Source organism: Herpailurus yagouaroundi, unplaced genomic scaffold (assembly GCF_014898765.1).
Source record: "Herpailurus yagouaroundi ecotype Mexico unplaced genomic scaffold, PumYag 191, whole genome shotgun sequence".
Classification (NCBI taxonomy): domain Eukaryota; kingdom Metazoa; phylum Chordata; class Mammalia; order Carnivora; family Felidae; genus Herpailurus; species Herpailurus yagouaroundi.
The window spans coordinates 14,234,905-14,249,401 of NW_024412422.1; the positions used below are offsets into that span (position 1 = coordinate 14,234,905).

Consider the following 14,497-nt stretch of genomic DNA (forward strand, 5'->3'; position numbering starts at 1 on the left):
CGGGTAGCTTCCTTTTCTGCTGCCTGCCTGGGAGTGGCGTCCACCCTGGCTCCGCCATGACCCTGGCAATATTTGACCTCGGAAAAGTTTGTGTCTTTATGGCATTTCCGCACCCCGAGACCCAGCTAGCCCCGCGGTGGCTGCCTTCCCAGGGTGTGCGGGGCCTGCCCGGGGGCCCTCAGAGAGCTCACGGGTCTCGCTGACTTGGTGTTGAAAGGTTCACCCAGCAGAAAGGCCCTAGCAGTGTTTCTGGGGAAGTCCTCCTCCATTCCGTGCTTACTCAGAGGGGGAGGCCCCACGCCCAGAGACGCCGGCAGTGACCTGTACCGCCCCACCCGTCTGCCCACCCTCCTACTATTGATGCCAAGATGTCGTCTGCAATAGAGTGACCGCCCTAAATGAGCTGGCTATAGGCTCTGCTTTTATTAAGCTCTCCACCCTCCACCCCACCCTTCAATTACCACTGCAGTCCGGTCCGCAGTCCTGGGAGGCTGCTGGGCTGCGTTGATTCGAAAGGGGCCAGGCTTGGGGACACAGACGGCTCAGGCAGTAATAAGTCCTATCGGCTGACTTCGGGACCAAGAAGTAGTTAATCAGATTCCCTGAGGCCTGTTTCCGTGCTAGAGTTCCTGCAGCTCCTGCACAGAGACCAGCCCTTCAAATTCCGCATTTGTTTAGTCTGGGTCATTCTGACCTCTCTGCTACTGGTAGGTTGTCTGCTTATGTACACCTTGGTGCACAGCTGGCTTCCTGCTGGCCAGATGTGCCCTGAGTGACCAGAATTAGAAACCACACGAGTTCAGGAAATGTCTAACTCGGACCTGGGAGATCCTAAACCTCCCACTGATCTCCTGGGGCTGGCAACCCTGGGTTGGCTCGGCTTTTGAGAGATGGTGTCTGTTTCTGGTTTTCGTATTCTGATTGCCCTTCTCCGCCATTTGCCACGGGATCTTCTTCAAGCCTCTTTCAGAGCATGCATTTGTCGTTTTAGGAGAATGTATTTACCGGGCAATCAAAGATCTATTCCTACATGAGCCCCAACAAATGCTCTGGAATGCGTTCCCCCCTTCAGGAAGAGAACTCAGTTGCACATCACGAAGTCAAATGCCAGGGGAAGCCATTAGCCGGACTCTACAGGAAACGAGAAGGTAAGGTTCTGAAGTGGCCCCGTTCTGACCGCAGCTGGTTGGGTTGCAGAAAGCCCCTCTCTGCCATTAATTGTGCATATATATTAAATGATTATCCAGCCTTTTCAAACCCAAGTTCAGAAGGTTGGATCCATGTTCTGTCTTGCTGCTAAGAAACAGACACAGGGGGGAAGAGTGTCCTGTCCCAGGGTGTGTTCCCTGTTGGTCTAACCGGTTTTCCCTGCTTTCATGAGAGTTAGCACGTCCTTCAAGCTCGATTGTGTCGCCAAGTTGCAAGAATAATACACCTGGCCTGTATTTAAAGAGGCTCACAAGTGCCCAAAGTATAGAAATTCTGAGTCTGGGTTGTACAGGCCAGGTGCTTGTAGTCCTGATTGTGTTGTGTGAGCGTAGGGAACCGACTTCCTTCCCTCTTTTGAGCTGGCCTTGACCTCATTTCTGAGTTTCTTTCTACTCAAGTGTTCGGTGCTGCTCTCTGAAGCAGCATACTCTGTGATGAGATTTGGAGTTAAAATACTGAACAAGAAAATATAAAGTTCCGGAAAATTCTGTTTGGCCCAGCAAAACAAGCTGAAACCTCATAGAAATCTTGCTCTATTCCGAATATTTCCTTTTAAAGCTGCAGTGGGGAATATGAGCTTTCCCAAATTCACCAAGCTCCTTTCTAATTAAAACTTGTCTTAAAGATGTAGCACTCTGGCTGCCAGCAGCTTCATACAAGGCAGCCTTGTAATTCATTTATGAAAAGTGCCATAAGTGATGCTTAGGCCAACGTCTGGGACCAGATCTGAGAACCGAGGGTCGGGACACACAGAACTAGGGGCAGGAGCCAGCCCTCTGCTTGATTCTCCTCCCCGGTGCAGTGGCTGATACTGTTGCAGTCAGTCTTCAAATGGCTTGGGTTCGAATCCTAGCTCTTCTACTTACGAGAGGCTTGAGCAGCTTACTCCTATTTTCTGAGTCTCGGTTCTTCCGTCTTTGAAGTGGGAGAGAGGATTCCTACCTCGTAAGGCTATCCTGAAGATTGGTTAAAGCATGGATGCAAAGGGCTTTGCACAGTGCCCCACACCGGCGGCCCTTTCCCCTGCTCCTCCCTGGATCGCCAGCACTTAGGATAGCACCTACCATGCAGGCACTGGGGAAAGGGCCCTCTCTGAATGACGGGCAGCCAGTCTCCCATCCCTTCTGGAATGGGGTGGGATGTAAATTATCCTAAATGGTGACACGGTGCACAAGCTAGCTTATTTGGGTGTAGTGTTACTAAATGGCAACGATTAGAATTTGGGGCCAGATACACTCTGGAGGAGAGCCCAGGGGCCACGCTTTTTGTCCTTGACTCTCAGCCTTTTTTCTGCCTTGATGCAGACTGATGTGATAGTTGACATTCACGGGCATCACATACTCCTTGGGTTTCTGCATGGTGTCCCAGACTTAACTCCCTCTGGTTCCACTTGACACGTGTAAGGGAGTGAGAATGGTCTGGATGGATTTTGATGTATTTATTTTTCTCTTTAGCTGATTGAGATATAAGTCATGTAGCCTAGTGTTCACCATTTTAAAGTGTACAATTCAGTGGTTTTAGTCTATTCACAGATAGGTGCAACCATCACCAACTGTCTAATACCAGCACGTTTCCTCGCCCCAAAGAAGAAACCTTGTACCCATTAGCTGCCATTCCCCATTCCCCCACTCCCCCCGGCCCCTGGCCACCACTAATTTACTTTCTGTCTCTGTGGATTTGCCTGTATTAGACATATCATGTGAACGGAACCATACATTATATGTGCCCTTTTGTGCCTGGCTTCTCTCACTTAGCACCGTGTTGTCAAGGGCCATCCATGTTGCAGCAGGTGTCCGGGCCTCCTTCCTTGCTGTGACTGAACAATACTCCATCGTGTGCAGAGACCACGTTTTATTTACCCCTTCATCAGTTGACGGGCATTTGGGTTGTTTCCACTCTTTGGCTATTGTGAATAATGCTGCCACAAACTTTCCCATACAGGTCTTTGTGTGGACATATGTTTTTAATTCTCCTAATAGCCGCCTAGGCGTGGAATTGCTGGGTCATATGGTAACTCCATGTTGAACTTTTTGAACCGCTGCCAGCTATACTCTTTGCGAAAGTGACTGCGCCATTTTATGTTCCTACCAGCTGTGTGTTATTTGCTTATTCTTTAAAGTAAATCATTTATTTATTTACTTACTTAATTTCTTAACGTTTATTTTTGAGAGAAAGAGACAGAGCATGAGGGGGAGAGGGACAGAGAGAGAGGGAGACACAGAACTGAAAGCAGGCGCCAGGCTCCGGGCTGTCAGCATAGAGCCCGACGCGGGGCTCGAACTCATGAACCGTGAGATCATGAGCAGAGCTGAAGTCGGATGCTCAACCGACTGAGCCAGGCGCCCCTAGTAAATCATCTTTTTAAAAAAGTGAATCGTTCACCCACGCTGGTATTTCGCAACTATTTTTCGTAACAAATCATTTTTTTTTTTAATTTTTTTTTCAACGTTTATTTATTTGTGGGACAGAGAGAGACAGAGCATGAACGGGGGAGGGGCAGAGAGAGAGGGAGACACAGAATCGGAAACAGGCTCCAGGCTCTGAGCCATCAGCCCAGAGCCTGACGCGGGGCTTGAACTCACGGACCGCTAGATCGTGCGCGAGATCGTGACCTGGCTGAAGTCGGATGCTTAACCGACTGCGCCACCCAGGCGCCCCTCGTAACAAATCATTTTTGACGTCCTTTACTGTGACACACTGACCAGTATTGGTCACCATACTGGGAACCACTGTGAACATAGGGCCTGGACCGCTTTAGAAGAGGAAACTTCTTTTCTTAAGTTTATTTATTTAGTTTGAGAGTGGGGGAGAAAGAGAAAAAACGTGAGTGGGGGAGGGGCAAAGAGAGAGGAAGAGAGAAAAAATACCAAACAGGCCCTGCACTGTCACCACAGAGCCTGCTGAAGGGCTTGGACTCATGAACTTCAAGATCATGACCTGAGCCAAAATCAAGAGACGCTTAACCCACCAAGCCAGCCACCCAGGCACCTCAGACTTTCTTTTTCTTCTTCTTCTTTTTTTTTTTTTTTTAAAGAGTCTGAAATGAAGTGTGCCAGGCTTGGGGAAGAGGTCTTTGCTAGGGAAGAAGTTCTGCTTTATTACCTTATTCCTGTCCGTCATCGCTGGCCCACTCTTTAGGAGTTTAGCTTTTTCTCCGGGGCGTGTATCCCAGTTCCTGAAAGCTACGGATTGAGCACTTATGCTGCTCTTGCTGTCTGCGGTGCTTCTGCAAGGGCTCTCCCCCGCCACGATGCAGAAGACCAGAAGTGTTCATGAACTAGATGGGAGGAGGGATCCTTCCACAACGTGTATCAGATTATCACGAAGTACACTGTCAATATCTTACGATTTTGTCAGCTATACCTTAATAAAACTGAAAAAAGAAAGAAAAAAAAAAAAGACACAGACTGGAAGCTCTGCCCAGTGCCTGGGTCAAAAAGTAAAGCCAGTGCTTCCCCCATGGAAGCCATTAGTAGACACCGAGCTTAACAGGCGGAGGGCAGTGCTGCCCGACACACTCAGGATCCTGTCTCCTGTAAAAGTGTGTCTTAGGGGCACATGGGTGGCTCAGTCGGTTGAGCATCCGACTTCGGCTCAGGTCGTGGTCTCACAGCTTGTGGGTTCGAGCCCCGCATCAGGCTCTGTGCTGACAGCTGGGAGCCTGGAGCCTGCTTCAGATTCTCTCTCTCTCTTTCAAAATAAATAAACATTAGGGGCGCCTGGGTGGCGCAGTCGGTTAAGCGTCCGACTTCAGCCAGGTCACGATCTCGCGGTTCGTGAGTTTGAGCCCCGCGTCGGGCTCTGGGCTGATGGCTCAGAGCCTGGAGCCTGTTTCCGATTCTGTGTCTCCCTCCCTCTCTGCCCCTCCCCCATTCATGCTCTGTCTCTCTCTGTCCCAAAAATAAATAAACGTTGAAAAAAAAATTTTTTCAAAATAAATAAACATTAAAAAAACCCTTAAAAACATAAAAAATAAATAAGTAAATAAGTAAGTAAATAAAAGCCTGTCTTAGAATGCAGCTGATGGTCTAGAAATGGAGAGACAGAGAGTCCAGACTAAATTTCTCTCTTCCTCCTCCCTCTGCCCGCAGAGAAAAGGAACAGTGGGAACGCAATCCGAAGCACCATGAAGTCCGAGGAACAGAAGATCAAAGACGCCGGGAGAGGTCCCCTGGCACCTTTTCCAAACCAAAAATCTGAAGCAGCAGAACCTCCAAAAACTCCGACCTCGTCTTGTGACCCTCCCGTCGCAGCCGTCGCCAAGCAGGCCCTGAAAAAGCCCGTCAAGGGCAAACAGGCCCCTCGGAAGAAGTGAGTGCCCTCTGGAGCCCTTCCCCTAACTAACGCAGGGCAGTCTGGTTGTTGTGACCCCAGCAGACCCTGCTCAGGTGCTAGCTGGGGGGTCGGGAAGCGGGTAGCAGTGCCCCTGCTCGGCCTGGCTCTCATCGAGGCTCAGCGTCCCTGAGAGTAGGCAGCGTATCTTTGACCCCCGGAGCCCCCCCTTGGGCACGTGAGCCTACGTGGGCCCCCGTGAACAAAGGTGTTTACGTGACATCATTTCTGAGGAGCCACCTCCCAAGGAGCCGGGGGCCTCCCGGGTGTGAGTGTGGTTTCGGTGCTAACACTTGGTTTTCTCCTCTTCCCTTCCCACCCAAGAGCTCAAGGAAAAACACAACAGAATCGCAAACTCACGGATTTCTACCCCGTGCGAAGGAGCTCCAGGAAGAGCAAAGCTGAGCTGCAGGTAGAGTCACGTGGCTTTAATTCTGGTTCTTGGAGGGGCAGGGCGGCTCCGTGGGCAGTGCTTGGCAGGCAGGGCTTGAGCTTTCTCTCCGTCATCCCGGGGTAGGTCTGCTTCTGTGGCCTTGGTACTCTCCTTGGTCTAGTTCTAACGTTTGGGGTCACTCCGAGGCTTGGTTAAGATGCTTCTGTGAAGGAGTCTTGTAACCTGTAGCACATGGTGTGGAAAGTCCTGAGTTCCCATGAAGGCGTCTTTTCCAGGACTTGTTGGCAGGACGGTCAGAGCCTGGGACTTTGGGGGGAGGCTGTGTGTGCTTTCAGAGGCTTGTCTGTCCGCCATCCACAAGTTCCCGTGTTGTGTCTCAAGGTGGTAAAGAGCAGTGGCTTGGAAGCCACTTACTGGTTGTGTGACCGAGGGCCAGTTACTTGACTGCTCTGAGCCTCAGTTTTCCTATCTGTAAAATGGGATAATAATGTGGCATCTTCTGGGAATGTCGGGATATTAAATGGATTAATGTACACCGCACACTTGGAACCATGCCTGGCACCCAGTTAAGCACTAGCTGACTCTTATTATCGTCACCATGGCTTCCCCATTGTTGTCACTTCCTGAGGCCCCCTCTCTCCTCTTTCCCTCCCAGCTGTGGTCCTAGGAACACCTGAAAAAACAGGCAGGAAGGCCAGCCAGACTGTGCAAGCCTCCGCCCGCTGTGTTTACAGAGTGCTGAGCTGCTCAGCAGTCAATCAATATTTGATGCAGTGACGTGTGGTTATTGCCTTTCTGTTAAGGAAACCCAGGGCGTGGTCCTGGTGGCCCCGCAGCCCGCCGCCCTCCCCCTCCAGGCCGGGCCAGCCCCTCTCTCGCCCACACCCTCAAGGCAACCTCAGGGTGGGGGGGCGGTGCTCAGGATGGCGGCCCCCACCCACCCCCCTGGAGGCCTTGTCAGCCTGAACCTAAGACGCCTTCAGCGTGTTTTACGTTCAATCTGTAGACGCAGATACGTAGATGCGGTGATGTAGCATTCTCTTTCTCTGCTTATCTGAGTCGATGAGGCTTCGCTTAAAATAAAAGAGAAAAGGGGTCCATTTTCCCCTCAGAGAGAAGCTTGGGCTTTCCTTTCCGTAGAAAGGCGGCGTCTTGCAGCCAATGACAAGCTGTTATGAAGTGTCTGCCTGCAGTGGGAGGCTGTGCTAGGTCACTCTTCGAGACAGCACTGCAGAGGGCGGGGTGGCGCCGGGCCCCAGAACCCGGGGCACCTCCCAGCCCTGGTCGGGGCTGCTGGGGGCTGCAGAGTGGGTGCAGCTCAGTTTGCCTTTTTAATTTAAAAAAAAAAAAAAAAGGAAAAGAAAAGAAGAAGGGCTTTCTGGCTGGAGGAGGGAAGGCTGCCACAGGACGTGGTGCAGGTCTGCTCCGTCTTGCAGCAGAGGAGCAGAAGGGAGTGGATCCTTCCTCCCCGCAGCTTGGTCTGCTGCATGGTGCGGCTCGCTCTGTCCCGGGACAGAGGGCGGGTCGCGAGGGAGCGCCACGCTGTGCTCTCACTGTTTGTGTTGGCTCTGCCGAGCGAACACCACGGCCAGTTGGTTGCTGGCCCGGCGGGAGGCCGTGGCTGGCCAGGGTGCTGTATTCTCCTGACCGCACAGGTAAAGCTTGAGGCTGGGGCACCCGCGCCTCCCTCACCTGAGCGGTGAGGTAGGTCCTGACCTGTCTGTCCTTCGGGGCTGCGGAAACCAGGGCCCAGGCCCATGGGGCCCAAGAGAGGGATGGGGGTGAGGCAGGAGAGGAACTAAAATCAGAAGCTTTGCAGGCACTTGACTGAGTTGGAAGACCGAGCGGGCAGGGCCTGGTGTTGGGTCCAGGGCAGGAGGGTGGGCATGGGGCCTTGGAGAGATGCCCTGAACCCCTGTCGTTTGCCGGTTGGCCTGCTTGCGGGTGCCCCGCACTGGGGCGAGGACTGCACCTGTGGGCCGTGCCCTGGCCTCTTCAGCCCGGCCCAGCCCCAGGCCTGATGTGCAGAGCAGCCTCGACCCAATTTAGGCCTTGCTTACCTCCCACTCAGTCTGCCTCTAGCCCCCCTCCCACGCCCATAGGCTGCTCCCTGAATTCTCTTTTGGAAGCCTGGAGCTGGTTGACGCATGCCCCTAAGCACCGAGGCCGCAGGATGAAACTCAGACTCTGTGCCTCTGCCTTCAGGACATTCAGCCCGTCCCGGCCCGGTCCCGGCCCTCCCCAGCTCAGCTCCTCCCGGCACAGTCAGTCAGGGCAGGAAAGTCTGCAGGTGCCTGGCTCACTCCGCTCCCACTTCCAGAGCTTCCTGTACTTCTCGCTGGTCTCCACACACTTGTAATTAGTTATTTAGCAGAGTGGTTGTGTGTGCACTGCATGTGTTAATGCTGCTGTTGCTTTGAGGGCTTACTATGTGCCAGGCACTGTCCTAGGCCAGGAGATTCCACGGTAAACAAGATCAGGCCCCTGTACTCAGGGAGGTTATACTCAAGTGATTACCCATTAAAAGACAAGCATAGAACAAGATAATTTCTGATAGTCCTTTGACATTAACTTAGTAAGACAGTAGTTTGAAGGCATGGTGAGGCTTAGGGCTACTTTAGCTACGGTAGTCGGGGAAATTTCCCTGAGGAGGTGCCTTTTGAGCAGAGCTTGGAAGGAAGGGAGGACACAAGCCAGGTGAATGGACTGGGGAAAGGGTATTCTAGGCGGGGGCAGTACCAAGTGCAAAGGCCCTGAGGCGGGAACGAGCCTGGTCCTGTAAGAGAGTCCACCAGTGTGGCCAGAATGTGAGAGCAAGGGTGAAGACAGCAAACGAGGCTAGAGATGTGGGGCCGGGATCCTGCAGAGACTCACAGGCCATCAGAAAAGTAGATTTTATCTCTGTAGGAGTGGGGAGGTAAGGAAAAGCTTTTGCTTCTCTTTAGACAAACCCTTGGAATAATTTTAGATTTACAGGGGAGTTGCGAAGGTAGTACAGAGTATTCCCGTAGACCCTTTACCCAGTTTCCCTCATCATTAGCATCGTATACTATCCTGGTACATTTGTCACACTAAGGAGCCAACGTTGGCACGTCACTATTCAGTGAACTTCCTGGAAGGCTTTAAGCAGGGAAATGACATGATCTTACGTACATTTTTTTAAATGTTTATTTTTGAGAGGGAGAGAGAGAGAGAACACGAGAGGAGGAGGGGCAGAGAGAGAGGGAGACAGAGAGTCCCAAGCAGGCTCCGCACCGACAGTGCAGACCCTGATGTGGGGCTTGAACCCACAGACCACGAGATCATGACCTGAGCCGAAGTCGGATGCTCAACCGACTGAGCCACCCAGGCGCCCCTTTATGTACATTTTTAAAAGACCCCTGTGACTACTGTGTGGGGAACAGAGTGAAGTGGGTGGTCAGAACGGAAGCCAGGAGACCAGTGAGGGGGCCGTGATGTGGCTGGAAGACGGCAGGAGAAGAGCAGGGATGTGGGCTGGGCCTGGGAGTGACAGCCTAGTCAGTCTGGACCTGCAGAGACCTGGGCTTTGCCCGTCACACCGCGGGCGCGTGGTACTTCTGTGTGGAGAGGGACTGGGGAAGTGCGCGTGGGCCGCAGACGGCGTCCTGAGGCCTCTGCGGGCAGGGTCCGTGCTCAGCTGTGGGTGGAGGGCTCTGCCGTGGGCGTGGCCACCGCGTGTGCCAGCCAGCGCAGGGCCTGGGCTCCTGCTGGGTCCCTCAGCGGCTCTCTGTGCCTCCCTGCAGTCCTGGGCCTGTACGGAGCATGGGATCTGGGTCCGGGAGGGAGGTGGTGGCAGGAGAGGTGTCCCTGAGGGGCAGGTGAGACCAGGAATGTCCACTCCTGTCTAACTTCCCTATTCAGGGTGGTATTATATTACCTCTTTGGGGTGGGAGGCCCTCTTCTCATCCGTGGCAGTGGCTTCCAAAAGACCCACCTGCAAGAGTTGCTAAACCAAGGCACCCATAGGGGCCATCAGACAGGAGGAACATAGTGTGCACATGCCCCTTCGAGAGGCTGTGCTCTGATCTGCCCTGGCCGATGTCAGATGAGGTCAGAGTCTCGATTTGCAGATGTCGGCAATTTAGATCTTTTTAAAAACAGCGCGTGTGCCAAATGGAACATAGCCCCTCAACCCAGTTCTGCCCTTGGGCTACAACTGTGTCCCTCCTGGTCCGTTTGAACCCCAGGTGCCAAACTGTCCACAACAGGTGGGCAGTGAGAAAAGGACAAGGGGTGTGGGGGCTTGGGCGTCCTGGGGGAGCCGTGTCATGGAGGCCAACTGGGAGTAGCCCTGCGGGTGGCCCAGGCTGCCGGACTGCCCTGAACGGCCCAGGAGAGAAAGCTCAGGTGCTTTTTGTTTTTCTCCCTCTCCACACAGTCTGAAGAGAGGAAAAGAATAGATGAGTTGATTGAAAGCGGGAAGGAAGAAGGAATGAAGGTAAGGGGCAGTGGGGCCCAGCGCACGGAGGCAGAGCCTGGAGGGTACCTAGAGAAACTAACAAATTTTTCCTAAACGGTTTTCCTGGGAAATGACAGGACCCGAGAAATTTGCTTTTCTTTTCACATATTGCAAACACACTGGGTGGATGAGAAGGGCAGGGCTCTACAGTGGCGGCCACGTGGGTCTGGGCTGGGACTCCAGAGTCCTAAAAAAAGCTCCCGTTTCACGTACCATCTAGAAGGATCCAAACTTAAGTCTGGGCCCCTCAAGCAGTCGGCCTGCAACCCCATTTATAATGAGTGAGCAGAAGCACAGGAGGGTAAATTACAGAAAAAGGAGAGACCTGGAACACGGGGTCTCTCCCCCTCTGCCCCCACCTCGCCCCGGAAGGGGCCACGGATGCGGCTGCCAGCCGGACTTTACCGCTTCCCAGCCATGTGGCCTTGGACGTGGCTCTGCCTCTCTGAGCCTCCGTTTTCTCATCTGCAAAATGGGGCAACATCCACCCAGCAGATCCTTCAGGAGGATGAGGTGTAACAGTGCTTTGCGAAGGGCACAAGGGAACTTTCTGGGGTGACGGATCGTGGCGATAGTTGCACGGCTGTGTACATTCATACCGGTTGTGCTGGGCACGTAAAGAGAGGGAGATCTAGGGCACACCTCAGGAAAGCCGATGGAGGAAGGGGTTGGGGGGGGGGGGTGGGCAACCCCAGGCGCCCAGGAAGCCGCCACGCGTGGTGTTAGGAAGCAACGCTCTCTCCTCGCCTCCCAACAGATTGACCTCATCGATGGCAAGGGCAGGGGCGTGATCGCCACCAAGCAGTTCTCCCGGGGCGAGTTCGTGGTAGAATACCACGGGGACCTCATCGAGATCACCGATGCCAAGAAGCGGGAGGCTTTGTACGCACAAGACCCCTCCACGGGCTGCTACATGTACTATTTCCAGTATCTCAGCAAAACCTACTGGTAAGTCCGCTAGCGCTTCGAGTGGCTTTTCCGCGCCCTGGCGGAGACGACAGGCCCGAGGGCCAGAGAGCCACGACAGCCTGCTGATTCTTTCTGTTGCTCCTGCTTCTTGGTTAGCTCTTGCTGCCCTTTTCCAAAGCCGTGAAGCGGCTCTCCCCCCACTTGCCACTTCAGCCTTTGGGCCTGGAGCTGCTGTGGCTGCCATCTGACCGGGCGAGAAGCAGAGGCGGACCAGTCCATGCAGACCCGCTCCGAGGCTCCCCAGGCCGCTCCCGCTCCTGCTCCTGGCGTTCGGCCAGAGCGGCTCTAGAAACCAGCGACTGCTCCTGTCCCCATATGGCCAGTGCGCTCGATTCAGTGTTTTGTTGTGTTGGTGGTGGTGGTGGTGGTGTTTGACATCAGGCTTTATTTTTCCGACCAGTTTTGGGTTCCCAGCAAAACCGAGCAGAAGGTACGGAGAGTTCCGATACTCCTGCCTCCTCACAGCTTCCCCCACTATCCGCAGTTGATCTTTATTCATTTATTTCTTATGCACTTGCCTCACGGGCCTCCACAAAGAGCCTCTTGCATTCCTGTCTCCTCCCACCCCCCACTCTCTCGCCCAGTGCCTCCCTCGGCTCTTAAAAGATGTTGTTTTGACTTGAATTGCTTTCCCCAAAAACGTGGCTATAAATCGACATCCCACCCGAGTTGAGAGCTGGCTGTGACTGGGATCAAAAGCCTCTTTATCAATTTAAACCCTCTGTTGCCCTCCCTCCCGCCAGCGTGGATGCAACTAGAGAGACAAATCGCCTGGGAAGACTGATCAATCACAGTAAATGTGGGAACTGCCAAACCAAACTGCACGACATTGACGGCGTGCCTCACCTCATCCTCATCGCCTCCCGCGACATCAAGGCCGGGGAGGAGCTCCTGTATGACTATGGGGACCGCAGCCGGGCTTCCATCGAAGCCTATCCCTGGCTGAAGCATTAACCACCCCGCCCTCCCCGCCCCCCTCCCTTCTTCCATGGACAAAGTGCCCTCAAAGGGAGTTGATTTTTTTTTTTACACACTTAAATCTTAGCAGATTACTTCAGATGTTTTTAAAAAGTATATTAAGATGCCTTTTCACTGTAGTATTTAAATATCTGTTACAGGTTTCCAAGGTGGACTTGAACAGATGGCCTTATATTACCAAAACTTTTATATTCTAGTTGTTTTTGTACCTTTTTTGCATACAAGTCAAACGTTTGTGCTTCCCGTGCATGCAGTCAAAGACGCAGCACAGGCTTTAGAGGAAAGAGTGGACATGAATTAGGAAGCTGGGCGACCCTCCTGCCTCCAGCCGCAGAGCCAGGACTCTCTTCCCCACGCCCCCGACGGCCGGCGGCCGAGCGCAGGCGAGTCCCGGAAGACGCTGCCTCCCGAGGCCCGGACGGGGTGTTCCCAAGCTCTTGTTTTCCTGACGTCTGGACAGGCGCACAAGGAAGTGTATGAATATTTTTTAAAAAGGTTTCGCAGTAAGCTAGTCTTCCCCTCTGCTTTCTCGAAAGCTTACTGACCCAGTGGCCCGTGAGCGCGGTTCACTCTTCCGCAGGCCGCCGCTTCTCTGGGCGCCTCCGCGCGTCAGGGCGGGCAGTCAGAGTCGACGTGGGCAGGGAAAAGCGTTGCTTGCCTAGCCCTGCCGGGGCAGGGTTTCCCAAAACTGGGTTGATTCTTTATAGAAATGTGAACACTGAGTTTATTTTAAAAAACAATAATAAAAATTTAAAAATTTAAAAAGACAAAAAAAAAAAAAAAACCACAGAAAACAACTTACATGTATATAGGTCTTGAAGTGAGTGAAGTGGCTGCATTTTTTTTTTTTTTTTTCTTTCTTCTTTTTTTTTTTTTTTTTTTTTTTGGTTTTTGTTTTTGTAGAAGAGATTTGAGATGGTACTCTATTCTAATCAAAAATAAAAGTTTTGTAGTGGGACCAGAAATTACTTACCCAATATTCCGCCGCACCCCTCCCCCCCCAACCCTGACCCAATTCCAATGGGTTGAAAGTTCCAGACCTGCTGTCAGGCTTTCTGTCTGTCAGACCACCTGGTATCCTTCCTGCAAAACTGAAGATGCAGCCATGAACCGAAGGGGGAGCCTGCTGGCCCTGAAATGCGTGGCCCCCACCCCAGCTGCTGATGTGCAGGGGAATGGGCAGGCCCGGCAGCCCAGGGATCAAGGCTAAGGGTAAAGTTTTCACCTTGACTGTGATGCAGGAGGAGTAGGTAGCTTCCTCCTCCCTCCCGAAGGGAGACCTCTTCTGTTAACCTGCAGTCCAGGGGGCCGTGGCTCTGAAGCCATGACCTGGGGTTTCCCGGCCTCCCCTGGTCCCGGGTAAATGTGAATGGAGACAGGTATGAAAGCCTGTCCTCAACCTTGATGCTCCCCTGGCCCCCACCCCGGCCTCACCACGGTGCTACCTACAAAAGTCTTCCCGCCCCTGCGCCCCCACCCCACCCCCCACACTTGCCTGGTCAGTGGTCAGAGAATTGGAGGAGGATCCGACAGAGTGTGTAAATGTGAGATAAAATGTCTTGGTTGTACCTGTTTGTGGTTTAGCTTTGTATTTAAAAAAAAAAAAAGGAAATAACTTGAAAATTATTTGTCATCATAAAAATGAAACAAAAATTAAAATATTTATTGCCAGGCGAGGCCACCTGTGTGTCTTTCTGTTTGGGTTTTTGTTTGTTTGTTTTTTACAAAGCGGAGACAGGAAAATGGTTACACAGCAGGGGCGCCTGGCCAGCCTTCGTCGGTGAAGCACACAACTCTCGATCTCAGGGTTGTGGGTTCAAGCCCCATGTTGGGTGCAGAGGTTACTTGAAAATATTCTTTTAAAAGAGGTTAGACAGCAGTATGTGTGTGTTTTGGTGAATGTCCTAGGGGATAGTTTATTTGTATAATGGGGGTCACAGGTGCTAGATAAGATTAAAAGCTAATGCATGTCGAGTCCTCCCTTAGGGACGGCACCTGGCACTTAGTAAGCATAGGTCTTTAGCTGCTTGTCATTATTACTGTTTCTAATGTAGGAGATTCGGTTCTCAGGAGGAGTCTGTCATCAACTGTGCCCGTCTTGTGTGGAAGTTGCTCCCACCAGATCTCTGTCCCCA

At 52.6% G+C, this 14,497-nt stretch overlaps 1 protein-coding gene across 2 annotated transcripts; it reads left to right on the forward strand.

The window, feature by feature from the left end:
* The first annotated feature begins 180 nt into the window (after positions 1-180).
* On the forward strand, positions 181-14,038 carry KMT5A (lysine methyltransferase 5A). Of its 2 annotated transcripts, XM_040444024.1 has the most exons (7): positions 181-707; positions 992-1,148; positions 5,301-5,520; positions 5,866-5,953; positions 10,335-10,394; positions 11,173-11,363; positions 12,128-14,038. In XM_040444024.1, the coding sequence occupies exons 2-7, from the start codon at positions 1,031-1,033 to the stop codon at positions 12,336-12,338; spliced, it is 888 nt and encodes a 295-aa protein (XP_040299958.1). In that variant the 5' UTR covers positions 181-707; positions 992-1,030; the 3' UTR covers positions 12,339-14,038. The 2 variants fall into 2 exon arrangements, with proteins under 2 accessions (XP_040299958.1, XP_040299957.1); XM_040444023.1 differs by lacking the exon at positions 181-707 and having other exon boundaries at positions 772-1,148.
* Positions 14,039-14,497: the final 459 nt, after the last annotated feature.